The sequence below is a fragment of the Protomyctophum bolini genome (assembly GCF_963924005.1).
Source record: "Protomyctophum bolini genome assembly, chromosome: 19".
NCBI lineage: Eukaryota > Metazoa > Chordata > Actinopteri > Myctophiformes > Myctophidae > Protomyctophum > Protomyctophum bolini.
This window is the reverse complement of record NC_137880.1, coordinates 12,272,922-12,300,043: the sequence shown is the minus strand read 5'-3', so window position 1 is coordinate 12,300,043 and position 27,122 is coordinate 12,272,922. Positions and strand designations below refer to the sequence as shown.

The 27,122-nt window shown below is 42.5% G+C and overlaps 1 protein-coding gene across 1 annotated transcript; it reads left to right on the top strand.

The window, feature by feature from the left end:
* Nucleotides 1–4,836: 4,836 nt before the first annotated feature.
* On the top strand, nucleotides 4,837–20,860 carry vrtn (vertebrae development associated; the record flags this gene model as incomplete). The annotated part of the gene is made up of 10 exons (XM_080791359.1): nucleotides 4,837–4,901; nucleotides 6,545–6,693; nucleotides 7,270–7,510; nucleotides 7,707–7,976; nucleotides 8,687–8,773; nucleotides 10,164–10,265; nucleotides 12,937–12,974; nucleotides 15,618–15,624; nucleotides 18,195–18,511; nucleotides 18,980–20,860. Exons 1-10 carry the CDS (start codon nucleotides 4,844–4,846, stop codon nucleotides 20,858–20,860), a joined length of 3,150 nt encoding a protein of 1,049 aa, XP_080647485.1. The 5' UTR covers nucleotides 4,837–4,843.
* Between the last annotated feature and the right edge of the window lie 6,262 nt (nucleotides 20,861–27,122).

Below are 27,122 nucleotides of genomic sequence, written 5' to 3'. Positions count from 1 at the left end.
TCACTCACTCCCGGAGTTTTCCCCAGTGAGGGGGATAACTTGTAATATGCTATTGGCTGTTTGTATTCTTTTTGGAAAAATATAAAAAGATACTCCTATGGATTAAGGCTTTATCATTTATTTTACTTGACCCTATAAACAATTTAGTATAATGTAAGGTTTTGCCCACTCAAATGGTACCTCGTCAGATAATCCCCACATAGCCTACAACAACTTCCGTGAACCGACTTCACTGTAGTGTAGTAGCCTTTTCATACATTTTATTTGTACTTAGGCTGTCTGCTGTCAGCTATACAACATCAACTATACAACAATCTGTTGTGCAGGTATGAGTGAAGCCTAGGTGAGTGGATAGTGTAGTGTGGGGTGTTGAATGGTGCAAATCAAAGTGCTGCTGCTCTCATGGACAGAGAGAGAGATACTGAGTGTGGCCACACCCAGTCTTTTATAGTGCACCCTGGGAAGTGGGAACACTGGCCAGGTTCTCCCAATGCACATGATTGGCAAATAGTCAAATACATAGTTCTAAAACGGTTAGTCCCAATACTTGATTCTGATTGGCTGGTTGCCATGGTAAATCTCACGATAATCCACACCTCAATCACTTCATATCATTCATAGCTGCGTTACATTGATCCCGCAGCGCTGAACTGGGGAAGGGGAGCACTTGATTGCCTTACAAACACTGGCCGTGCGGGCGTCTAAGCACCGCCCGCGCTCATATGACTGAATGCGTGGCTCCGGGCGGCCTCGTAAAAACATCAAGCGCCTTCTATTCCCCCGTCTGAGTAAAAACAAGGAAGTGTGGGTGGCTGAAAGGGTCGGACACACTCCGCTATACGCGCCGTGTCTCACTACGCCTCTCAGCCATTATAAAATTCATTCACAGGCCTGATTTGGCCCCCGGGCCTTGAGTTTGACATAAGGCATACATCATGAATTCAAGCCACAAGATGGGTGAGGTTACCTTGTATTTTATAATGGCTGAGAGAAAATAAAACGTATAAAAAATAAAGCTAACATATCGACTTAGCGAACAGACATTCTCAGTGACGAAGGAATAGGAGGCCACTCATTCACAGTCCTATGAGCGTGGGCGGTGCTTAGAAGCCTGCATGGGCAGTGCCCAATCAATCCCTCCGAGGGCCCGGGAGCTACACCAAATCTAAATGCACGTGCAATGTGCGTGTGATTCGCATGCGCGTAACAGAATCAAGAACAACACCTTTTGCGTACAGTGAATGAATGGGCATGCGTTCAGCGCGCCGCCAGCACTATCGCTGCTGCTCCCATAGAGTTATAAGGCTGCTCCCCTACACTGGATTTGCTGTTACTGTTAGCTGAGGTTCCTGTGTTGCGTTACATTTTTAGACGATATTTGAAATAGTCTCGCACAGGGCCCTGCAAGCTGCAGGCCCTGGAGCTCCAAAGGATCAGGTTGGGACAAAACCGTTTTAAGGTAAAACACACCAATGCAACTCATTGAGTTTCATGTTGCATTGGTGTGGTCTACCTTAAAAGCCGTTTTGTCCCAACCTGACCTTTGGTGTGGCTTGGGCCTAACCGGCGCCGCCACTAAATTCCATTGTTAATCTGGGCCTGCGCATGGCCAGGGTTTGTAAGTAAATCAGCTAAAGAGATGCCTGGATCACTCTAACAGACCTGGGATTGATATAAACTGATTTAAAGTGAAAGACCACTTGGGGTTGGGTTTGCCATGATGTAACTCCAAATGTGGACAAGAAATTAATAATAATTGCTCATAATCAGAAACAAGTATTGGGACTAACCATTTTAGAATGGCATTTGGATGGATTGCATTCTAATTAACAATATATTGTTTTGCTTTCTTGCTCTTACTCATCCCATGGGGGTGTCATGGTGGATGCTTGGGACGTCAGGGATCTCCAACGCTCACGATCTTCTGCTGTGTGTAGCAGGGTTTGGAAGCCGCAGCCAGTCCATTCCTTGGAGTTGTCCATTTCTCTGCCTGCCTCTTCTCCACTTTCCCTCTACTGTCCCCTGTAGGATGGACTTTGACAGTGAAGTATGCCTTGTGACATGACGGCCAAGTTATTTTAAGGTATTTGTACTTTACCTGAGTATTTCCAATTTCCAAATACTTTTACTTCTACTCCACTACAATTATTTAAAAATGAAATACAATTTAAAAACTTGAGTTACTATAGTTACTTTGTAGATTCTGATTAGTATTACATACTGTAACCACTTCAGCACTATGTATTTCGTTTTTTACCAAGTATTTCTGCATGGCATGGCAGTATTGATACTTTTGCTTAACTCTAGAACACTAAACATCCTTTTAGTTAAACCATTACTAAAATCGGGTGAAATTCACCCGAACACCTGCCTGTAGAAAAAAACAGGGATGGGGCAGGGAAACAAATGACCTTCTATGATGTCACTGATCATCATGAAGGTACTGAAGACCCACCCACCTCAGACATCAGCAACATTGTTTATGAAAATTACAAAAATATTTTCTAAACCCGTGTTTTGTGTTCTATTGGGTTAAGTAAACTTTATGCTTTATGCTGGCTTTAATAGAGTTCGAAAACTCAAATTACAATCCCACTGGCTGAAAGTTGTAGGCCTACTGTTGTGCTTTATTAATTAACCATGAAGTCTGCGTACAGTTCTAACTATATCACTCACTCACGCATTGTTTGTTTTCATGTACTGTGTTGGAAAATGTGTAGAGCCAATTATAGCCAAAGACATGTTTTTCACAAAGTGATGACTGGTTGAACAGATGTCTGTCGATTTCCTCTCATGCAATAGGCTTGCTATGTCATAAGAGACTTGTGACACTGAATCTCCTTTATTATTATTCACTTAGCTAGTGTGCCCTCTTGTGGTGAATAAGGGAATTACAACTGATGTCTGTAGCCTGAATACTGTTAGTAAACTGTTTTGTATGATTTCATTTCAGTACACCTCGACCTCAGATTAATTGATTGATCATTTTATTAGCAGTTTGTATAATGGGTACATTTCAAAGAAAGTACAGGTCAATAGAGCATTTCTGGACCCGGTGACAAATCTGACATTCATTTTTCCCATAGAGATTTACTGTTACACAACTATGTATCAATTATTCTAAGCCTAGAATCAAGCCATCCAGGATCCTGGTGAATCATGACCATAACGCCTTTGATTCTGTGAAGAAAGACAAATGTAGTCATATCATATAATTTAATTATTCAAACATATTTTCTTTCACAGAATCAAAGGTTTTATGATTCACCAGGATCCTGGATGGCTTGATTCTACGCCTAAAATTATTGATCTCTATGAGAAAACTGCTCTATAAAAAATCTGCTACGAGGATATAACCAGACTGGTTTACATCAGGGTCCTCTATTTTCAATTCATCAAGACATTTAAAGACATCTATATACACATATATGCAAAATAGAAATAGAAATCATCACATACACAGTTAGGGGGGAAAGGGATATAGGTTTAAAGTGCTCATGTGGCCTAGTCATTTTTCAGAGCTTGTTTTCAAAAGACTGAGTAGCTTATTACTCGCATAATCTGGCAACACTGACCTGAATGACCTCAGTTTGAAACATTACATGACCTTTTTAGCACTCGTAGTCGCTGTCCGGCAGAAACCAGCGAATCCATTTATCAGGTTTTTGATTTTTCACACTTGTGTGAAGTCAGGGGTGCTCTTATCGTCATACATCATGTTATTGGGCACAGGCACATTTACGCATCAAGAGGCGGACAGAAAATGCTTAGAGTAGGCATTTCTTCTGGTGGATGGAAATGAATTACATTTTACCCGACAGGAGAGATATGTAAGTGCTTTGTATAGTTCTGTTCTCTAGAATCTAGTGATTTAAATACATTTAATTTAATATAGACAATATATTATGTGCCCACTCAATAAGTCAGGGATGTTCAGTGAAGCCTACCCTATCATCTGTCAATATAACCACTGTTTAGTAAACTACCTAAGATTATATTGTATTTATTATATTGGCCTTTGTTATTGGCAAATACACTTGCTGGCTGTTTTCTTGTCTATGTTGTTGTAACCAGCTCAGTGTCCTCCCTGAGACTGGGAGGTCTGGATTCGATCCTTGGCCGGGTCATACCTAGTAAGACTCAATTCCCTTAATACTCAGCATTAAGGTGGAATTGTGAGTAAGTCCCTGTCATGCTAGCATCATGTCCAGGAGAGTCCACATCAAGCTGCCTCGTGCTACAGAAACAGGAGAAAGGCTCCTGGCCTCACATGGCTCGGCAAGACGTATTATATTTTGTTCTATAGATTCGATATTTCTTAAGGATCCTCTCTTCTTTGTCTCTGACTGATAACACACCAAAAATAGTCCTCCATTTATCTTTATACACCACCTCTTTGCCCAAAATGGCCGATATATACAAGCTCCCAATGCTCACAATATGAGCTTGTCTGTGGCTATTTTCGAATAGCAGAAATGTGTTATGTTTTGTACTATACACCTGCAAAGTAATCGTAACTATAATTTTCAAATAATTGAGTCTCTGAGGTGTAGTGCAGTAGAAGTATAATATATTGAAACGTGGAAATAGAAATTCCAGTAAAGTAAAATATATATATATATATCTCAAAATTGTACTCAAGTACAAATGTACTTTACTCTTTGCACCACTGATGTGGTTAAAGGGTCACGTGTGAGTAGCGTTTCCGTTGTCATCACACATCGTGTCTGTAGACAGAGACAGGATATTGTCACACAGGAAGTGCATGCATGGTGATGCGTTCCGTCCAGTAAAACCAAACGGGAGAACAGTGTGACTGAAGGAACAGAGAGAGAGAGTCATCATGGTCTTCGTCCACCATGTTCTACTGCTGCTGCTGCACGTTCTCTTCAGCAACACAGGTGAGAACACCTCCCCAATACCTCACAGTGTGACACACTTAAACCCGGAGTCCCTCAGGGCTCCATACTAGTTTTATATATCTTTGCAGGATAGTAGATCTACATGCCCAACAAATTCCCAACGTTCACAATATATGAGCTTGTAGATGTGGCTATTTTCGAATAGCGGAAATACGGCTTAATACTAAGCATTAGAGCGTTGGGATCTACATGCTTACATCGCGTCACTTTGGCACTTTGTAATTAGTGACTTTCCAACCTTTTCTGGATCAAGGGCCCACCGGCCCACCTTGAAAATCTCAATAAAGATTAATTAAAGATAGGTTCTGTATCTAGAGAACTATTCTCTGCAGAGATTTTCCCACAATGAAAATACTGAATGTTGAAATTATTGAAACATGCATGGTACAAATACTATTGTTGCCGTCGGTATAGAAACCTTGTGCAAAACAGTTCCTTTTTAAAATGGCCTTGCAAAGCGTTTTGTATATTGCTATTTTCACTACTTTTATGTGTGACGGCAGTGTGTATAGGGATGCCTACAGGTGCGTGCATGCGTGCGTGCGTGCTTGCGTGTGTGCGTGCTCGCGTGCGTGCAGCAGGGAGTGTTAGGCGGGAGGAGTATCCTGTTCCATGTCATCCCAGTGGGGGCTCCTCACTGGCAGATGAGTCAGTAGGATACATACAACACACAAAATGTGTGTGGCAAGGGACTAATTTTAAAATGACGAGAATGATGAGAAAAATAAACAAAGATATATTGTATTTATGTAGACTGTAGGCCTTTGTTGTGTTATAGGCAAATACATCTATGTGAAAGGACACTAATTGAGGGCTGTTTTCTACCAGCTCACAATGTGGCATGACCTTATGGCAGACCGCACCAATGCAACTAGTCGCAACAAAACAGTTTTAAGGCCAGTCCACATCGATGCAACTCCTTGCAACTGCCATTGGGCACCCAATGTGGTTGCAAGGAGTTTCATTGGTGTGGGCTGGCCTTTAGATCGGCTATTTACTTATTTATTTTTGAGCTGTGCACACTGCTCCAATTATTATATGTACAGGTATGTCTGTCTGTTTGGGGTATGAACAGCTGCATTACCGCTGGGTGACTTAAAGTGGCACTGTTGAGCAGCCTAAAGACCCATTCACACTGAGCAGCACTGTAACGATAACTAGTAGGGATGCAATCGGTAGCATAAATTGACCATATCTACGAAATGACATATCGGTATCGGAATGGTCTCAAAATAATACTGATTATTTAATCGGTTTTCACCAGTTTCACCAATTAAAAATAATTCTACATTTAATTTGTAAATAAAAATAATAATCGGAGATCGGATATCGGTCATAATTTCATAATCGTGCACCCCTAAATAAAAGTACAACCAACTACAGTACAGTACAGTACAGTACAGTACAGTACAGTACAGTACAGTACAGTACAGTACAGTACAGTACAGTACAGTAACTATCACAATAAAAGTATAGTTGCACCACTAACTTCACACAGGGGTGATTTTTATTTTCAAAAAGGTTTGCCAACATGCTCACAAATAATGGCATCAGGTTGAAAGTGGTTGAAAATCAGGACACATCTGCTGCATATTATTGTCCTTACCGATGTCCTCCAAAAGGTACAGGTGTCATCGCCCAACGCAGATGGATCATAGCAGAGGGCGATGATGCTGTCTTGCCCGAGAGATGCCCAGACAGTGCGGAAGATGTAGCATCCAGCCTCACTGCTAAGGTCGTCAATGGAGCATCCAACCTCACTGCTGCTGAGGTCACCAATATCAAGGGAGCATCCAACCTCACTGCTGCTGAGCTCACCAATATCAAGGGAGCATCCAACCTCACTGCTGCTGAGCTCACCAATATCAATGGAGCATCCAACCTCACTGCTGCTGAGCTCACCAATATCAATGGAGCATCCAACCTCACTGCTGCTGAGCTCACCAATATCAATGGAGCATCCAACCTCACTGCTGCTGAGCTCACCAATATCAATGGAGCCTCCAACCTCACTGCTGCTGAGGTCACCAATATCAATGGAGCCTCCAACCTCACTGCTGCTGAGCTCACCAATATCAATGGAGCATCCAACCTCACTGCTGCTGAGGTCACCAATATCAATGGAGCCTCCAACCTCACTGCTGCTGAGCTCACCAATATCAATGGAGCCTCCAACCTCACTGCTGCTGAGGTCACCAATATCAATGGAGCCTCCAACCTCACTGCTGCTGAGCTCACCAATATCAATGGAGCATCCAACCTCACTGCTGCTGAGGTCATCAATGGAGAATCCAACCTCACTGATGCTGAGGTCACCAATGGAGAATCCAACGTCACTGCTGCTGAGGTCTTTAATGGAACATCCAACCTAAGTGCTACTGAAGTCATCAATGGTGACACCGAATCCAGCCTCACTGATACTGAGGTCATCAAGCGGAATGCGCACATCACATCTTCGCCAGGGATTCTAGTAACAGGTCCTGAATGCCCTTCACATCTACCAAACAAAGCCATCACAGCAGAAGATGCTGGGCTGTACTGCTGCCGAGATGGAACAAACGACAGGATTCATGTGTCAGTCCTGAGCAGTGAGTGTGATAATAATAATAATACCGGTAGTAGTAGTAATAATAATAATCATAAAAGTCTAATATTTCTAATATGAAGTATTATATGAAAGCTTCTGCAGGGAGTGTATTTCAACCAAAACACAACAGAACAAATTTCCATTCAATGAAATAAAGTTGTCTGTCTGTGTCTCTCTCTCTCTCTCTCTTTTTTTAGGAGGGTCCATTCGAAGATCTAATTCAATCATCTCATTTGGCTGTATGCTGGTCACTGCCAAAGGGCGAGGTGCATGTGTTGATCCTACAGTGAGGTTGAGGTGGGTGGACGTTGAAGACAATGAGATCCAGAACCGAGTATTACGCCGTAGCTCATGTAACACCCGGATCTTTGTTCAGAATGAGGACAGCAGGGTGTTTCTATGCCAGGCGTACCGTGGTACGGAGGTCAAAGCAACCCTGTCGTTCCCCATGAGACCCCCAGGCCCAGGTACGCATGTTGTCATCCGCCAGCACAATCCCAGACAATATCAAGTCTCATATCACAAATTCACAATATCATTTCAGTCAAACAAACTCTTAGAATGAATATAGCATATTTGAGCAAAGTTGAGCATGGATATATGAAGCATAGATCGGCTCTGTCCCCATTCATGCCCTGAATATGAATATACATTGATGACATGATGAGATATAAGACGAAATTGAATTACGCTACAGGGAATGAATTAAGACCCCCATGCAGGGGGACCTAGAAACAAAGCCTACAGGTGGATGCTGGGGAGGCGGTGGGATTTGCAGCAACTTCATGAGCAGAGCACAGCAGATAGGCAGCGAGGCGGAGAGCAGAGAGAGAGCAGCAGCGACCGCACAGCAGGAGAGAGAAGCCAGGAATGGCAGAGCGGCAGTTTAAATGAGCCGCCCTGATCAGGTAGAGAGTGCACGTGATGTGACTAGTCACCTGATCAGGTAGAGAGTGCACGTGACGTGACTAGTCACCTGATCAGGTAGGCGCGTTCACGAGTTGTCTGCCTGAACTAGCTACGCAGGCTTCGCATAATATATTGATATACAGAGCCAAAAACATTATATATCATCGGCTGCATGGGGGGAAAATGAATAATTTAACAAATAAAATTGGTAGTTGTAATATAAAGAAGACCAATCTAATTAATAACTTTTAAAAACGTTTTCATATAGGTAACGGGAGGCGTGGCATCTTCGGAGGACCAGATCCTAATTATTCTGATAATAATTATGGTTCTGAAGTGGATCCTCAATCTCAAGGTAATGAAATCACACACACACACAAACCACAATATTGATGAAGCTGTTTGTCTTCATATTCTGCAAGATCAGAACACATTATTTCATTCATTGCGAATTGTCATCAGAACATGTAATTCAAATTCACAATGGTGTCCATGAAGCTCAATGCAAATATTATAGATGGGAAATTGCAGCATAAGATTCAGGCTATGACACAAGTACTAGTTACTCGTTAGGAAACAGCTTTGACATAACATGGTGTTGAAACAACCCAGCAATTAACCTGCACAGCACAACTTGACATAAGACTCGCCACAATACGGATGTACAGTAAGTAGGACCATAACACTGTGCAACAGGACATTGCAGAACATACCATATGCAAACAGAAAACTATGCATTAGTCAAGTCGTGTCTATACAACACAAAACAACAAGTATTAACAAAAAGCTTATTGCCTCTGTCGGCTGAAAACCTCATATGTTACAGTATACAAATTCAAAAACAGCAAAAGTAGCAGTGCTCGAAGCGTGGTGCAAAGCGTCACATTTCGAGCTTGCAGATCTGCTGCTTTTGATGCTTTTGTGTGACGCTGTGGTATGATCAAGTAGAGTACAGTAATTAGACGGTTAACCCATTCTGACCTGAGATCAGATTCATACGAGGTTTCCACTGGACACACTCTGGTCTGATCAACCCATTCTGACCTGAGATCAGATTCTAAAAATGTCAGTCGTTCTTCGAATTTTTCAAAAATAGCAGACCTACAAGCTCGTATCGCGCCACTCGGTGGCGCGATATGAGCTTGTAGATCTGCTATTTTTCAATTGGTAAAGCATAACATGATGCTAACACCAAAATGGGTGCCCGGTCAGAATGGGTAAAGGGGGAGAGGGCAACACGCCACCAGGCTGATTACCAGCCTATAGGTGCCTGGACCGCTCAGACACGGCCCAGGCCAAGATATGAGATTTCTACCCAATAACAGTGATGAACTGTATCCATGTATGTTAACAATATACTACAACAGATAAAGTAAGTGTATTGGAATGTATTGAATTGAACAGAATTGTACTGAATTTACTAAATCGAATTGTGTTGAAATGAACTGAACAGAATTGGACTGATCTGAATTTAACTGAATTTCATTGAACTAAGTTACTGAAATGGCCTGCGCTGGGGTAGCAGTGGCTCAGGAGGTATAGGAGAGGCCACATCAGATTCGGGAAAGGTTCCCAGTTCGATCCCCGGCTCCCCCTGTGCTACCGTCAGAGTGTCTTTGAGCAATCTGCCTACCTGCTCCCGATGAGCGGCTTGATGCCTTGCATCATGGTTTCCTGTACAGTACAGTGTGTGTGTGAACTTACAGTATATATGCTATAAATGCACCATTTAATTTAATTTGCAGACAGTGGCAATGGAGGTGTGGCTGTTGTGCTGGTAGGGGTGGTGAGCTGTGTGGCGCTGACAGCTCTGCTCACTCTGTTTGTTGTGAACAGAAGACGGTCAAGTAAGTTCTCCAACACCCTCTGATGTAAGCCTTGTGAGATGATTAAGTCAGGGGTGTTACATATACAGCCCCAAGCGAATGGGGTGCAATCTGCCCCGTGGAAGGATTTTTGGGGGTTATTCACGACCATTTATTTAATATGTATCTGTACATGCCATAACCTCGCCTCACCAGGCTTTCCACCCTAGTACAGCCAGGGTTCGAATTGTAAACAAACAGATGCGTGGGGTGGGGTTCTCACTATACCCTATACAGTACACCCTATTCTTGAGCCTCCCACAGTGTGGCGCCACTGCGCCTGTCTCTGTGTGCTGCTGTTTCTTTTCTTTTCTTTATTCTTTTTGGATATCTGAAGTATAAAATAATGGTAACTAAAGCAATCAAATAATTGAAGTAAAGAAAAAAGTATGAGGAGTAGAAGTAGAAGTATCACAAAATTGATATACTCTACGTCTACGATAATGGTTTTCAACCAGTGGTCCGGGGACCACCAGTGATCCTTGAGGTGGTTCCAGCTAAATGATGGAGATTTGGTAACCAAATTTAGCCTTATAGATCTTTAAGTGTTGAGAGCGTAAAATTAAAACAAATGGACACTTACGGGCCCATTTGGTTTCATTTTACGCTCTCAAGAGTTAAATTATTGTTAAACATCTGCATTAATTAATTAAAAGACGTCTACACAATTAGAGAATGGAGAAGAATTGTTCTTTTGATGAACGTTTATCTCTCCTATGGTACCAAAATCAATTCAGCATGGAATTGTGGACAAAATCTTATCTAATAATAACAAAATATTATTTAGTTTTGGGTCAGAGAGGCTAAATCTCAGCAAGGGTTGGCACTTGGCTCTAGTAAAAGTACCTAAACATTGTGCTTAAGTACAGTACTTCTCTGAGCAAATATACTTACTGTTCGCTCCCCACTGTACAACAGTGTACAATTCTATTAGCTGTGTCAGAGATAACTTGTTCATCTGTGCTCACAACGTGTTGCGATGCGACACATTTTAAGCTTGTATATCTGCTATTTTCAAAAGATTTCTATACATTTTAGACATAATATGACAACTTCATACATATTGTAACGTTTGATTGCAGGAATTTTACTTGTTACTTGAGTGTCTCTACGTTTCAGTATTGATACTTTTACTTATTAGAAAAAATGTGACACCACTGTTGTTCAGTGCATGGATACTACAGGTATATACAAATACAGGGATAAAACTGGAAGAGTGACTGGACAGAGTCTCTGTATGCCAATGAGGCTAAATATGCACGCACAACAACATGTCTCACAACGACCCAAGTAGATGTGTAGTGTATTGGGACCTGTGCCGTCTGGCACAGCACAGTAGTAAGCAAATGCAAAGTGGACGTTTGGAACAGCCTTTTGTTGTGAAACCAAAGGCTTTAATGTCCTGTTCATGCATGTACAATTACCCCCCCCCCCCCCCTCACCCCCAATCTAACAGAGTGCTGTGTATACAAATGCACAGAAGTCAGCCTCTGCTGTGCCACAGATACTTGTGTGTACTTAACAAAACAATAGCAGTAGTTAACAACCACCGCACTGCACAAATCACCAACTCCCATTCTTTCCAGCACCTCAATAAGGCCAGTGTTTCATCTGAACTCTTTATATCATGGCAAACTCTCACGTTCACATGACACATGCAAACACACACATGCACGCAACATACACACACACCCTCTGGGATCCTGCTGTACTGTGATCTTTTAAATCACTTATGTTTGATGTGCTAATCTGTTTTTTTTACACACAGTAGCCTGTGAGTTACGTAAAGTTATTGCGGCTCACAGACTGGTACGGTTATCAAATTCTACAATACCCAAATCTAGAAGTTTGAAGTCAAGTTACATAAACTTGTTGATTATTCACCTTCCCAGGCCCCTACCTAGACCTCATGTATGGGGTGGCAGTGGCTCAGGGGTAGAGTGACCGGATAGCAACCGCAAGGTTCACAGTTCAAACCCGGCTCCCCCAGAGTTACCCCCTTCTTGAAACTATAGCTCCTTGCCACTCGCCCTACACACTTCCACTTGGTTTGAGCATAGATGTATAAATATAATATAAAAAATATATATAAAAAATAATAGAGATGGCACTGGATGGGAGGGGAATTCTGGTGCCGTCACTATTATTCAGAGCAAGACTCTGAACCCCTAATTGCTCCCGATGTGCAGGTTGGTGCCTTGCATGGTTTCCTCCGGTATTGGTCTGTGAATGAGTGAATGCAATGCACAATCTCTGTAAAGCGCCTTGGATAAAGGTGCTATATAAATGCACCATTTACATTTACTCATAACCTATGCCTAAACATAACCTCCTAATGCCACAGCCATTTTAACCATATACCTAAACTCAATCATATCTAATGTCTAAACACAACATAAATGTATACCGGTACATACACTTAACAATATCTAATCTAAACGTAAACGGAAGTTTAAGTTTTGTAAATGACTGTGTTTGATAATAGTAGGCCTATAAATGTATATAGTTGTTTGTAGGTTAATACATAATTGTGCTGTGTTGGTATATCATAGGCTACGTATTAGCAATACTGCTGTTCCATGGCAAAGGCATTAATTGATTTACACACAATTGTAACCATTCAAGTGAGTATGTTTGATGTGTTGTATTACAGGCAAGCCGCTGCCAGCCAACTCAGACAACATCAACCGTGTAAGTTACTTCAAATAATGAATATGAAAAGTTATTATACGACTGCTTTGTGTGTGTGTGTGTGTGTGTGTGTGTGTGTGTGTGTGTGTGTGTGTGTGTGTTTGTGGTATATGTGAGGGTCAAATGCTCCCCACAAGTGTAGTAGAATTGATTAATAGACATTGTGAGGGAATTTTTCCTGATCCTGATCTACAAGCTCACAACGCCTCATAGCAGGACACGCTGTATGCTTGCAGATCAGCCATTATCGGTGCATGGCAGCTAGGGTTTGGGTTAAAATATGGCATTCATTCAAATGTGTTTATGTCCACACAAGTATAGTAATACAAATGTGTGTGTGTGTGTGTGTGTGTGTGTGTGTGTGTGTGTGTGTGTGTGTGTGTGTGTGTGTGTGTGTGTGCGCGTGCGCGTGTATTTAGGATTTATGTTCAGATGATGTGGTCTATGCGGATCTGGACCTCCCGGTGTCCAGTGGAGTGTTTATTATGCCTAAACAGGAAGTAACCGTGTATGCTTCCGTTAGGACACACATGTATGACCAGTAAACACTATCACTGGTGCTTCTGTTTTTATTATTAGGATGTGACATCATTACTTTTCTCTTCAGGGAAGTTAACACAGTAATCAAAGTGGTTAAAAGTGGTCCAGGGACCTTCAGGGTTCCTTGACGGGTTCTCCAAATGGACCCTATAGCAGGTCTGTAACTCGGAGAGTGTACAAATTGTACAAAGTGTACTCTCTCAGAGTTGTGGTCAAATTTCAAATAGATTGAGTACTGTACTGCAGTAATCTGGACAACAGAACATTTTACAGAAGCTTTTGACAGTAGGACATGGACATTGTGTAAAAACATCAACAGCAATCTTGACATTCAAATAATACTTATTTTGTCTAGAGTAGAAATACGTTTTCAAATACTTTTCTTTTTGTTTGCAATTTATTGTTTGTGTGTGTCTGCTGTCGCGAGCAGCACATCTTCAAAGTTGATACCTTCCTGTTTCATTTTTGTCATTCAAATATACACAAAGAACTGTATACCTTCTTCTCAGAATAGTCCTTTTAACTTGTCTACCTCCCCCGACAATCATGTGTGTGTACACACACACACACACACACACACACACACACACACACACACACACACACACACACACACACACACACACACACACACACACACACACAGCAGCCAGTCTTGTCTTATTTGCATTTTAAACAGTGTACTGTAGCACAGCACAGGTAATCTACACACTTTAGGTGTGTGATTGTCTCCTAGCCAGTTGTTTTTGCCAGTGTTTCTCAAACTTTCTCATGTCAAGGATCCCCAAATTAATATGCATTTGCCCATGGAGTCCCATCTGAAAATATGTTGTGCCAGTGACCCCCAAACAAGATTGTTGTTAACCCTAAACCCTTTCATAATTTGGGTAAATACACAGCTTCATTCATTTACAGAAGGGTTAAAGTGGTTTAACTGATTTTTGAACCCCTTGAAGGACACCATGGGTTTGAGAACCACTGATGGAAACCAGGCAAGATAAGACCGAAACTCTCTGTACAGATCACATGTTAATATGAAGGATTAACTTCAAACATAGACAAAGTGCTTATCTGAATTACATGAACTGGAAAAAGGGCAGCAAATGTCCATTCTTGTAATGTAGGAAAAACAATGCACTTGTTGATCTACATTCACAGCAAAATTCCTAGTGTTGATTTACCTCAGAAGAGTGTACCATTTGGTTTCATTTGTTGTACACCCCCCAATGAACACTGGGATTTTATCGTACATTAAAGTGTCAGATTCAGAATTTGAAGCAGTTACACTGACCTGACCAACTACTTTGCAGATTCAATTAGACTGGGGTCAGTCATATTTTATCTCTGGAACCAAAATCTAAGAAATGCAGTGATTTGATCTGATATGTTGTATATTCCTTTATTCACATATTTGTGTATGCTTCTAAATTGTTTGTACTTACGCTATTTTGATTTATCATCCATCAGGTCAATGCATTTCTTGTTGTACATTCTTGTTGTACAACAAAGGGCTGTGGGTGTGAGAGGGCGAGCAAGCTATAGCTATCTATATGTATCTGTACTGTATGTAACATGTATGTAACATGCATTTTGTTGTATGTGTGTGTGTAGGACCAGGACCACTTCGAAATTGAGATGCTATACATCTCAAGTGCTACACTTTCAATAGATTATTTCAAAACAATTCTGACAAAATATGTCCTGTCTTAATTTGATCTCTCTCTCTACTGTAGGTAAAGACTATACGGTGACATTCTGATCAAAACAGACTGTACTGTGATTGTGAACATTCATGTACATTCTCCAGTTGTATTTAGGTGTACATGCAATAATGGTGAAGATTAACTAGCAATCATTTACCCATAGGGACCCCCTGGAACCCCCCAAGGGTCCCTGGGGGTTCCCGAACCCCACACTGAGAACCACTGATCTATACAATAATACAGCAAAGTAAATATACAGCTATGTACAGTACACCAAACATAGAGATGTCCCTCTGAGGGATGGCTCTTCGAATGGTAACCTTCAAGAACCTGGAACTTTCCAGAACCAGTGATGTCTTTTTGTGTTCTCCTGTATGTATTTGTGTATCCTTCCTTTTAGCATTATTGTATAACTGTACATCTGTACTTTTAGCAAACTGCAAAAAAAGTATTGAATCAAAGCCACCTCTGAAGGGGGAGCAGGAGCCAACTTAGGTTATGAGAACTTTAAATTGAAACCACGCGAGCCATATGAGGAAACAACTCCACGGCCTGTGAAATACGTTCTTGTAACCGAAAAGAGCCTGTATATATTTATACGTGGTGACAGTGTCCAAGACAGATTTATAACATCTGCACGTAACATCTTGCCCTGGATATCGAATTGAATTAATATAAATATGTGTGGTGCGTTCCATGTTTTGGTACGTCAATAATTAAACTCATCCACATTGAACAAACTGCAGAAACGGTGCCATTCATTAGCAAACACTCTCCCACTCTGTGTAGTGCAGATAAGGTGCAGGCCAAAGGCTTGAACCCCCAGAGAACCCACGATGAAGATATGCAGACCATTCACCATGGCACCAGCTTGTCTATCAGCTACCTGCAGTGGACAGGACTGGATGCTTCTGTCCCATGGTGTGTGTGTGTGTGTGTGTGTGTGTGTGTGTGTGTGTGTGTGTGTGTGTGTGTGTGTGTGTGTGTGTGTGTGTGTGTGTGTGTGTGTGTGTGTGTGTGTTGGGGTGAGGAACCGTATATGCATGCTGGGGGGTTGGGACTGGAGGAATGGTTGGGATTTGTGTGTTAAAACAAAAGGCCTAGATTAGCCAAATCCTGCAAAAGGCTAGGAGAGGAGAGGACAGAGGAGGAGAGGTGTTAAAAATGATACTCTCTGCAGAAACAAGCAGTCTCGTCTCAGACGAGAGTCTCCAAATCCCTGTCTGCACATTCACTCTAATCCACAAAATAAACCTTGTGCTATGTAGAACACAAAGTCACAATAATTATGTCCAACTATACTTAATAGGCCTTTTGTTAAAAAATGACTATAATTATAATGCTGAGTAATGTTTAATAATAGGCCATGTTTCTGTTTGTTTCAAAATTGTGCAATTATATGAATTTGGAATTTTATAAAGTTGTGCTGTGCCTGTAATTCTATTCTACTGTTCCAAAAATTATTCTACACACATCTTCAGAAATGAAAAGGGTGGGTGTACATGCTACCATATCATATTATTATCTATCCAACTATCTCTTGTTTAAACTTTATTTGGGCTACTATAAAAAAAACAATAGCATAGCGGTCTAAAAATCTAAATTGAAAGGTGTAGCCTGTGTAGGCCTAATATTGTGCATGATCCATAAACTTGGAAATCAACCTTATTGACTGGGTCTGGGTTTGCTTTCTTTGGCAAAGAAAAACAGTCAACATGTTTTGAAGCAAAATACACCGAAACCTGCGTCTATCTAAATGTTTCTTTGACGATGGCCCATCATCAAGGTGGCTTTTGTTATGCGCCTTTCACATTGAAATTGACCCTGACTGCAGTCAGCCAAGTGGAGGAGAGCTGTGAGAAGGTGGGAGGAGGTGTTGCTCCAAGACAAAAAGCGAAACGGCGATTGACTATTTCCTGAAGGTTTAAAGGGTAGTGTTCCTGCCTCCTTATCACCACATCTCTAGCACTGTCCTCCTACTAGGACCTCAGGACACAGCACAGACACACAGTCACACACACTCAGCGAACGCACGCACACACAATGGAGTAACCGCGAACAAGCCACAATAATATTTCAGTGCAACTTGCAGGCCGCAAGCTCCGTCAAACTAAGTGACCGTCTGAAGCAGCAACCTACCTAGGAGATCCATCGAGTTTTACAGGTAAGCACTTTTTAAACTGTTATTTCCAGTGTGGTTTTGTGGTAATTGGCTTTATTTCCTCAGCGGATCCAAATGCTTCGCGTCTTGTGCGCCCTAGTCTAGTAGATTAAACTTTCTCGACCACACAAAACAAAGTGGGTTCAGCAGCATACTCACACTGGCACACAAGGGGACGATGGCAGATGCATATCAAAACTTACAATTTCGTTCGTTTGAATATGACCACTGGCAACCTGTCCTAATGTGTAGCTTCTTACAGTGGGTTTAATTTAAGAATGAATGAAATGATTCTGTTGACTGTTGTATCACTTGTGTGCTACACCGAAGGATTGTGTGCAGATTGTGCACTTGCTTGTGACTCAAACAGAAGTGGCACTATTGCCTACTACAATAATGCATTGATTTGTAGGCTATGTATCCTAGTATTTTTCTCAAATGAATTAATTGGTATTTGTATATTTGAGCCTTTAAAAATCTCCAACCTCTAAAATCATCACACTAAATCATGTATTTCTTCTCAGTGTCATGTAACATTTATACACTGAGGATTGTACTTGCATTGTCTCATAAAAGATCATTATGGCCTAATCTAATGCATAGTCGCGTGGAAAATGTCCAAATGGTTAGGATTAAAATAATCTTTAAGTAGCATATCCACAAGCTCGTTTTTAGCCTAGAGAATTGCTGATTTTGAGTGCCGCTGTAGTATGATCAAGTAGGGCATTCAGAGGGGTCTGACATTAAATGGGGGTCATTGAAATTAAAAAGACATCAATCTAACAGTCGCCTGTCCTGCCTCGTTCTGTCTCTCAGGTATGCTGAATCAAAGGAGCGAGGTCGTTCTGTCCGTGCTGACAGAGCTCCAGAATGCCACAGAGAACTCTGGCCTGGAGGCCCTCATGTTGGTGGCCAGAGAGGTGGAGCAGATCCTGGCTCCCTTCCAGCTGCCCCAGGCCCTCTGCCAGGACTTCCCCGCCACCACGGACATCGACGACATTGCCCACAGCCTGTACCCAGCCGATGCCCCCGGCGACCTTCTGCCCATCGCCTGTAAGGGCGAGGGCAACCTGCTGTTTGATGCTGCCAGCGTTCTGCTCGTGGGCACAACGGCACTCAGCTTGGAACTGCAGGTGAGCAGAGATCAATGGGCAATTCGTTGTCACTTCAACACCTATTACTTTATGGGTAAAATGCTAATCACAAACGCAGAACCCACTTGGTCATCATATATGCAAGAATGTATTACATTTTCTACAAGCTTACAATGTGATGTATCGGCTATTTTTTAAATAATTAAGAGAATATTAGTGGTTATTGGTTTCTTGTCATACATTTAAAAAGATCATAACGTTTTTTATTATTATAATAATACAATAATTGTATACATTTACAAACAAATCTAAGAAAATTATAATTAAGAAGTAGTGAAAATAGCCGATCTACAAGCTTGTTTTTTATTCCCGGGCAGATGTATAATCAAAGCTCACTTTTGGGATGTTTGGGAACCACTGTGCTAGAGCATACCATCATTTACTTCTGTATCATACCCAGTGCATTCATTATCAATGATTTTAACATGACTGCTGTTTTGCTCACAGGTGAGGACTGTGGTGGAGATGCTTCTGTGTAAACGCTACTACCTGTGTGGGATGATCGACTCCAAGATGATGCTACAGGCGGTGCGCTTCAGCCTGTGCGCCGAGGAGTCTGAGGCCATGATCAACCTGCCCGTGGCCGTCCTGGAGGCCATCTTCGACGCGGACGTCAAGGCCTCCTGCTTCCCCGGCTCCTACGCCAACATGTGGCACGTGTACGCCCTGGCCTCGGTGCTGCGCTGCAGCGTCTACTCGGTCTACCCCATGTTCAACCTCAAAATCCGCCCGTACTTCAACCGCCTGGTGCGGCCCCGGACCGGCGACGCGGCTGCCCCCACCCTGCACATCATGTGGTCCGGGGAGCTGCGGGCCGGCTCCGTGTTCATGCCGCACCACTTCGTGGCGCTGGCCCAGGCGACGGATCTGAACACGGGCAGCCCTGCCAACGAGCAGAGCAAGACCCTGCAGCTGCTGAACAAGGACTCGCAGCTGTCCTACGCCAGTCTGAAGGACAAGTACAACATCACCAAGACCACGTTCTACCGCTGGCGGAGGCAGTCGCAGGAGCACAGGCAGAAGTCGGCGGTGAGGTACGAGGCCAAGCACTTCCTGCAGGCCTGCTACCGGGAGGGCAAGGTCGTCCCGCTGCAGCAGTTCAAGGAGTTCTTCCCCGGCATTCCTAGGTCAACCTACTACGACTGGAAGCAGGAGCTCATGTCGTCTGGGGGGAACTTCTACACCACCTCGCCCTCCACTGGCGAGGTGAGTCCCGTTGACAGTACGGAGCCGGAGTCCTGGCCCTCCTCCTCTCCAGAGGCCAGGCAGAGCGAGTCGGAAACACACGAGAGCGTGGCCAGCATGTTCGGCCTCACCTATGGCCAGCTGGAGACGGACCGTGCCCAAAACGTCGCCCAGATGCAGGACGCCAAGCGGTGTCTGCAGACCTGCATCGCCACCAACACCTCGTTTCCCTTCAGGGCCTTCAAGAAGAACTTTCCTGGGATCTCCAGGTCCACCTACTACAACTGGAGAAGAGAGGCCATGCTGTTCAATCGAGGATACAAGCCCACCGCTGGTAGTGGTGAAGACAGCTCGGACGCGGACAAGAGTCATAGTCCAACGAGTCTGCCCTCCCCACCGATTCTCTCTGCCTCGCCCTCTGCCCAGCCTGCCGCTCCAAGAACCAAGCTCTTTCGGCGAAAACATGAAAGTCTCCGCCGGGCATACATGAGTAAGAAGTGCCTGAGGGATGAAGCAAAGAGGCACGTTCAGCGGTCCAAATGGTCTCTGATGAAGTTCAAGCTGAAGTACCCGTCCATGTCACCCTGTTTGTACTGGCAGTGGCGGAACGAGCGAAAACGGATCGTTCCCGTTGTCGATGTCTCTGAGAGCATGGAGAGAGACACTATGACGACACAGATGGAAGAGCAGGCGATGGAGAGGAGTTTTGGTAGAGCCACCACGCCAATGGAGGAGCAGGCCATAGGGAGAGCCGCTGCACAGGTCAAAGAGGAGCCGATTGAGAGGGCCACAACACAGATGGAGAACGAGGCGATGGAGCGGAAGATGGCTGGTCAGCATGTGTTCTCCTTTGAGGGGAGTCCTGAAGGTCTGAATAGCCCCACCATGCCCCACATCAACGGCTCTCTTTCTCTGTACAGTCATCCCGCCATGGCGCCCACGGAGAACCACATGTTTGTCATGGACGTTGTGGCTCTGGCCAACTTCAAAGCAAAGGCAAAGCTGTTCCTGCAGCAACGTTTCGAGGAGAAGTCTTTCCCCACGTTCAAAGAGTTCAGGTCCCTTTTCCCCCTCACGCCTCGCTCGACGTACTACATGTGGAAACGAGCTTTGCATCATGGGGTTCCATTGATTCATGGGTGAAATTATGAATGTACACTAAATGTATAGCCGAATGAATATTATCGGTGCCCTCTCACAGAATTCATGCTCTATCCACCCAAAAGACAAACGACGTACTTTTCTCTTTTTAGACATTGTTTTTTAACTTCATAATCTGTTGAAGAGAATGGCCTTTTTTACACTGTAGGTTTCAGCTGAATGTATTGTTCTGTTACCACATCCCCCTCTATCTCATGGAAATTTGCACGTGTGTGTGAAAGGAGACCACCTTGGTCTTGAGGTTCCACTTAACTCCTGTGTGTTTCCCTTCAGGCAAAAGGCAGTTCAAAGTCACTGGTGTGAGGATGGTTTTTTTTCTCCATTCTCTTGTTTTGAACACCCCCACCCCATTGTAATTGGGATACTTTATTTTCCTTTTATTTCACTGCAATAGTTCATTCTTAACTGGATGCAATTTTGTTGTTAATGCACCTGCATGCACCACCTGGTAGCTTCCTGGCCTTTCATCATTTATATTCCTCAACATGGAGGGATACGACGCAAAGACTTTCAAAGCTGTGTTTTTGCATCTATTTTAAGGTTTTATGCAATTTTTCAATCTTTTTATATGTTTTGAGAATTTAATGCACACTTCACTTGAATCACTTTGTCTCTGGTGTTTCTTTTCTGATGTCAAACATTAAGAAATGTCAACTTCCAAACCAAAATAGTCATAGTTTGCACTATAATAGTTCCATCACATTGTTGAAACGTACTGTCTTAATCAGGCAGATGAGTTTGTCTCTCACTTTGCACATCCTATTTTTTATTTGCACCATTTGAACTCAACACGAGCATGCTATATTTGTACAGTTTTATGTTTAAAAAAAAAAGCTTCCTTTGTTCCTTTTGTCTATTAGAAAATACACTCTTGAATGTTTAAATAATCATGATGGACTTGATGACCAGGTTGTTTCAGTTTAGTTTCTCTTTAGACAAGCAGCTTGTTTGGAGATGGACACGATACAGCCTGCTTTATGCTCAACCATAATGTGACGTAATTTGTTACAAGCACAATATCAATAAACCATCATTCAACGAGTTTGTTTCCAGTGTGTTTTTACTTTACAGATGCTTTAATATACCTGAGTGATATCCTACTTTGTCGTACAACTGGGTTGCTTACTTGTAATGTAATCCGCAACGTTTTTCCTCTTAAATCCGTAATTTTTTGGAGTATAAACAAGTCAACAGCCATGGTTGTGTTCTTTTATTGCTGAATGCTGTAGGCGCTCTTAATGAAGTCTGTTGCAGTCAATTAGATTGGTTTGTCAATACACTATTTTTGCTACCACTTTCACCACAGGGGTTTTATTGGGTTCATTTATGTTTTTTATTGCCATCATTATCAATGAGGTGTAAGTTATTCAGGTTAAACTGGGGCCCATGTTATGTCCATGTGTGCATCTTTCACATTTTAACTTCCACACAGTATCAATGGGGAGAGGGTTATAACAATTAGAGTCTGAAAACATTGGTGACACACGAGTGGTTGTTTTTGCTTTGTGGCTTTCATTCGGAGGGTTGCTATTGTGCGTGTGCTAATGAGTGTGCTGGTATAGGGGGATGGAGGTAATTGTATGCATGGGGGGGGATAGAGGTGTTTGGGATGATAAGCAGTAAGCACATACTGGGGAGGGGGGATGCAATGGGCTTCTGTCCACTAATAAAGCGGGTACAAAGTTTCACTACAACTACGATTCAGTCTTAAAATCCAAGGACCGCCAATCTGATATGCTTCAGGGCAGGCCACAGACCCCCTTTTGGTACGTTTTTATTTTATGTCTGGGACCCCAGCAAATTAGACATTTTTATTGGTTGAGACTTGATTTGGTCTGAAGTCATTTAATCCACACTTCCTTTGTGGTCTGTGTAGTGTAGGCATAGAGAGTTACGGTACATTCTCTAGTTGAATCTAGTAGTATTTACTGTACGTGACAATAATGGCGAACATTAACTATCAATCATTACAGCTGGGGACACCCTGGAAACCCTTCAAGGACCCCTGGGGGTCTTCGGACCCCATGTTGAGAATCACCCCCTGTACTGTTTGCTGCCTAGCTGATTCCCTTTGTTCCCATTAGCATTGTTAGAAAATGCTGACATTATAGAAGAGTGGAATGGATCAGTAGAGCCTACTAGCCTAGAGGCCACCTCCAACCACTGCCGATGTGCTATAATATAACATAGGCCTATACCAGGGTTCCCCAATTAATTTTCCTCAAGGGCCATATTTTGACTAGAGTATACTGGGGGTCGAGTCTGCACTCGCGAGGTCGAGGTCTTGACCTGAAAATTCATTTTCAGGGCAAGACCCCATTTGAAAAGGATGCCCAGTTTGACATGCATAGGCTACTGATCCCCATTTAATTCCATTTATATCTGGGATTCTTAAAAACATCTTCCAGGGGCCACAAGGGGGCGCGGAACCCTGGCCTATACTCTACCAGACAGCTAGATTTGTTCAAATGCATTTGTATACTTTAAAACGTGTCCCGTATTGTAAAAACAGTAATGGTTATATACAACTCAAGCATGTCTGTGTGTAATCCGCGTAACTCGAGAACCGTTTGCCCCACCGTTTGACTTCAAATTCAACACACGCGTTCCACCCCACCACAGGGAGTGCTCCGAGTGCAGTGCCTGGTGTGGAGTCGGTTATCCCACGGTATACCCACGGTTATCCAGAAATGCCCCAAAAGGGCATCTGGACAGTGTCCATATCTGGAGCTGGCCTGTTCTGGCATCATTCTGACGTCTGCATAGACTCCATATTTGGGCATGCCTGACAAAGAACTCCATATGGGCATAAAAGGGACACAGATATAAATCTGGGTTGGGCATGCATTTCCTTACTTGCATCGTTCCAAGTAGGCGAGGGACCAATGGGCACCGCTGTAGAGGCCCCACGGGCACCACTCTAGTGTCAGAAATCACTCTATGTGGGGCGGCTGAAGTGAATAGTTAGATGATGATGATAATAATAATAATAATAATAATAATAGCAGCGGCTGCTAAGAAAATGAGTGGATGTGTTGAACACAATGAAACGAAATTGATGCCAAAACATACTGAATAAATGTCAATAAAATTGCTTTGTAATAAGCATTGCTTATTATCACAAGCTGTTTCACAATGTCTACAATACAGATTTTTGGCAATATCGTATTCCACTCCTTGTTGGTGAGAGCCAGGCCCAGGTGCATTTTGCTTTGTATATCTGTCCAAATTTAGAAGCATGCTCAACCTATTCTTAATCAAACAATTATTTATATAGCTTTTGCTTATTATTATTATTATTATTATTATTATTATTATTATTATTATTATTATTATTATTATTATTATTATTATTATTATTATTATTATTATTATTATTATTATTATATCATCGTCACACTATCAGCCTGGTATGAGTAGTTTCCTTCAATGCTGTGACTGAGGCTAGGTTTCTATCTACTGTTCAGAGCTCGGATCCTGTCTAAATAAAACCCGCCTACCGTACGCCACACGCACACACCCATGCACTATTTCTGTATCCGCTGAAGAAAAGACCGGGGCACCGGGCATTTATTTCACCCAATAACAGCTCTAGCATAGTAGGATGGGCGGGTGGTGGCCTAGCTCTCGACCAGTTACAGGTGCGCCCAGCGCGGTCGGATAATCGGATTGGCAGGAGTCACCTATTTTGATATCAACGCGGGAGGTCGTCAGGAGGTCACAGGAGGAAGACGCTGTGTTGTTGTTTTTGCTAGTTGTTTTGATTTTCAAAGTACCGGTGATGCAGAAGGCATATGGGGAAATGCCTCAGCTGGCTCGCAGTGACTGTATAGTTCCAAGTTAGTTTTATAAAACAAAATTACTAAAAAGGGAGTAGGCTAGGCCTAAAAAAAGAAAAAGAAGAAATGACATTCTGCATCAAGGACCAAGGTAATATAACTTGCAGTATGCCTAGGCCTACTGTGTGCGTGTGTGTGTGTGTGTGTGTGTGTGTGTGTGTGTGTGTGTGTGTGTGTGTGTGTGTGTGTGCGTGCGCGCGTGCGTGCGTGTGCGCTGAGCGCTCAAAAGAGAGAGAGATGTTTTAAAGTTGTTGGATTCATACTGCTATTTTTGGTTGCTTGACTGACTGCCACTGTGGTTAGTTTCTTTATCTGTTTGGTTATTTGGTGGAGATATGAAGCTTTGTATGCTTACAGTTACACACTATACAGTGTTTTCTGTTATTATGCAATGGTTTTGCTCTGTTACATGGGTTTTGGCCTTAATATATACTCTAAGCCTTAGAATATACTGTATATTAAGGCCAACACCCATGTAACAGCAAACTTGTTAGAGTCTAAGGTTTTGGCCGATTTTGCCTGGTTTTTATTGAATTGGGCGGGTTTTAAGTTGTGCTTGGGCTGGAAACTGTCATTCTGATCTGGCAACCCCCAATCTAGTAGGCAATCCAATATACTGGATTCAGTTTAGTGTGTTTAGTGTGCTGATTCTAATTTCTCAGTGTGTGTGTGTGTGTGTGTGTGTGTGTGTGTGTAAAGGTTTCGTGCTGTGCAGAGCTCCTTTTCCCTCTTTCACTTGACCAGAAGCCCTCAAAAGGCCACGTACGGGACGATACATACGTACGTCTGTATGTTTATTGTGATTTTGAGATTTATTTTGGGGGCTTGGGGCTTTTATGCCTTTATTGATAGGACAGTAGACTGATAATATCCTGGTGTCAGTATCATGGTGTCAGTATCTTGACAAGTATCAATAGTACTGCAATATCCTAATACTCTGTAGGCCTATAGTAGTCTGGAATTCAAAATGTACTTCAGTAAAAGTCTAAAAGTATTGGCATCAAAATGTACTTCACTAATGCAGACTACGACTAATTATGAGACTTCTTTTTCAACTCATTTGTATTACTTTACTTTCAGTCTAACACTGATCTTTCATTCATGTCATGTCTATGTTGGCAAAAAACACCCAAATTGGGTTAATGTTCCATTCATATGAAGGAAAAAAAACAAACAAAAAAAAACAAGATTCTCCTTCAGTGTAATCAAAATGTATTTTCTCCACTAGATGGCAGTAGTCTGCTTTGTACGGCATGAACTGCTGCTAGCTCTCAGTCACACCTTCATTGTTTTGGACACAAAATCAATGTGCTATAATGTAGCACATTGATAGCAACTATATCACATTCCATGGTACCGAGTGTCTTTTGCAGATTTGCTCACGATAACTCCATTAATAAATCATAATCCAACATCAGCAGTCAATATTACAGCAGCCAGGCAGGACGTGGGAAACATCATTAAGTGATAAATTCAGCAGTGAGGGAAAACAGTAGCACTGAATCAAGTGAGGGAGTACAAATGAGAGTCCTCATGTCATCCACCAGAGCTTAAAGGGATAGGTCAGAATTTATTTATTTAAGTTGTATGAAATACTAGCCATTAATATAGGGGTTGCAACTGTATTAATTGATTTCCTGAGTCCCGTGGTGAATATTAACAATCAACAATACAAATGACAGTGATGATAGTTTTGTGGATTCATTTACGTTTAATAAGTGACCCCAGTGACCCCCACAAAATGACCGGAAATAACCAAAACCAGAGCAGAATTCCCGACACGGGACTCAGGCAATCAATTAATACAGTTGCAACCACTCTATTAATGGTATTTCATACAACTTAAGTTAAAAAATTCTGAACTATCCCTATAAATTGCTTCCGGTATTTCTGGCACGTATTTTCTGACAGAAATACAAGGGGTTGGGCCATGCATCCAGCAAGCCCAACCCAGTAGTCACTTTGAGTGGCACCACACAAAGCCACGGGTGAACATGTAGGCCTACTGTATGTTGACATTACTATTACTAAACCTAACCCTAACCGCAAGCAAGACGTAACGCATGTCGGACCACAGCAAACTTTATCCTGCTTTCAAAAGTAAAGTTGACAAACGATAATTGACTAACTCTTTAAAACAGCAGACAAAGGCATGTCTATTGTCTATTAGTAAAGGTTCCCCTAATAGTCTATAGGGAAGTGATATGGGAACACTTGTTTCATTCAGGCTGTACTGTTAGGTATGCCAACTCCCAGAGTTTCAAATAAGGGACACCTCCTGGCCGGCCCTTGCGTCTTTCTGGTCAAACCCCACACAGTTTCAGGTCTAAATTTCGTGTCAAACAATTAAATTAAATGAAACAACACAGTACCATTTTTTGGGGGACCTTGACTATTTTTTATTA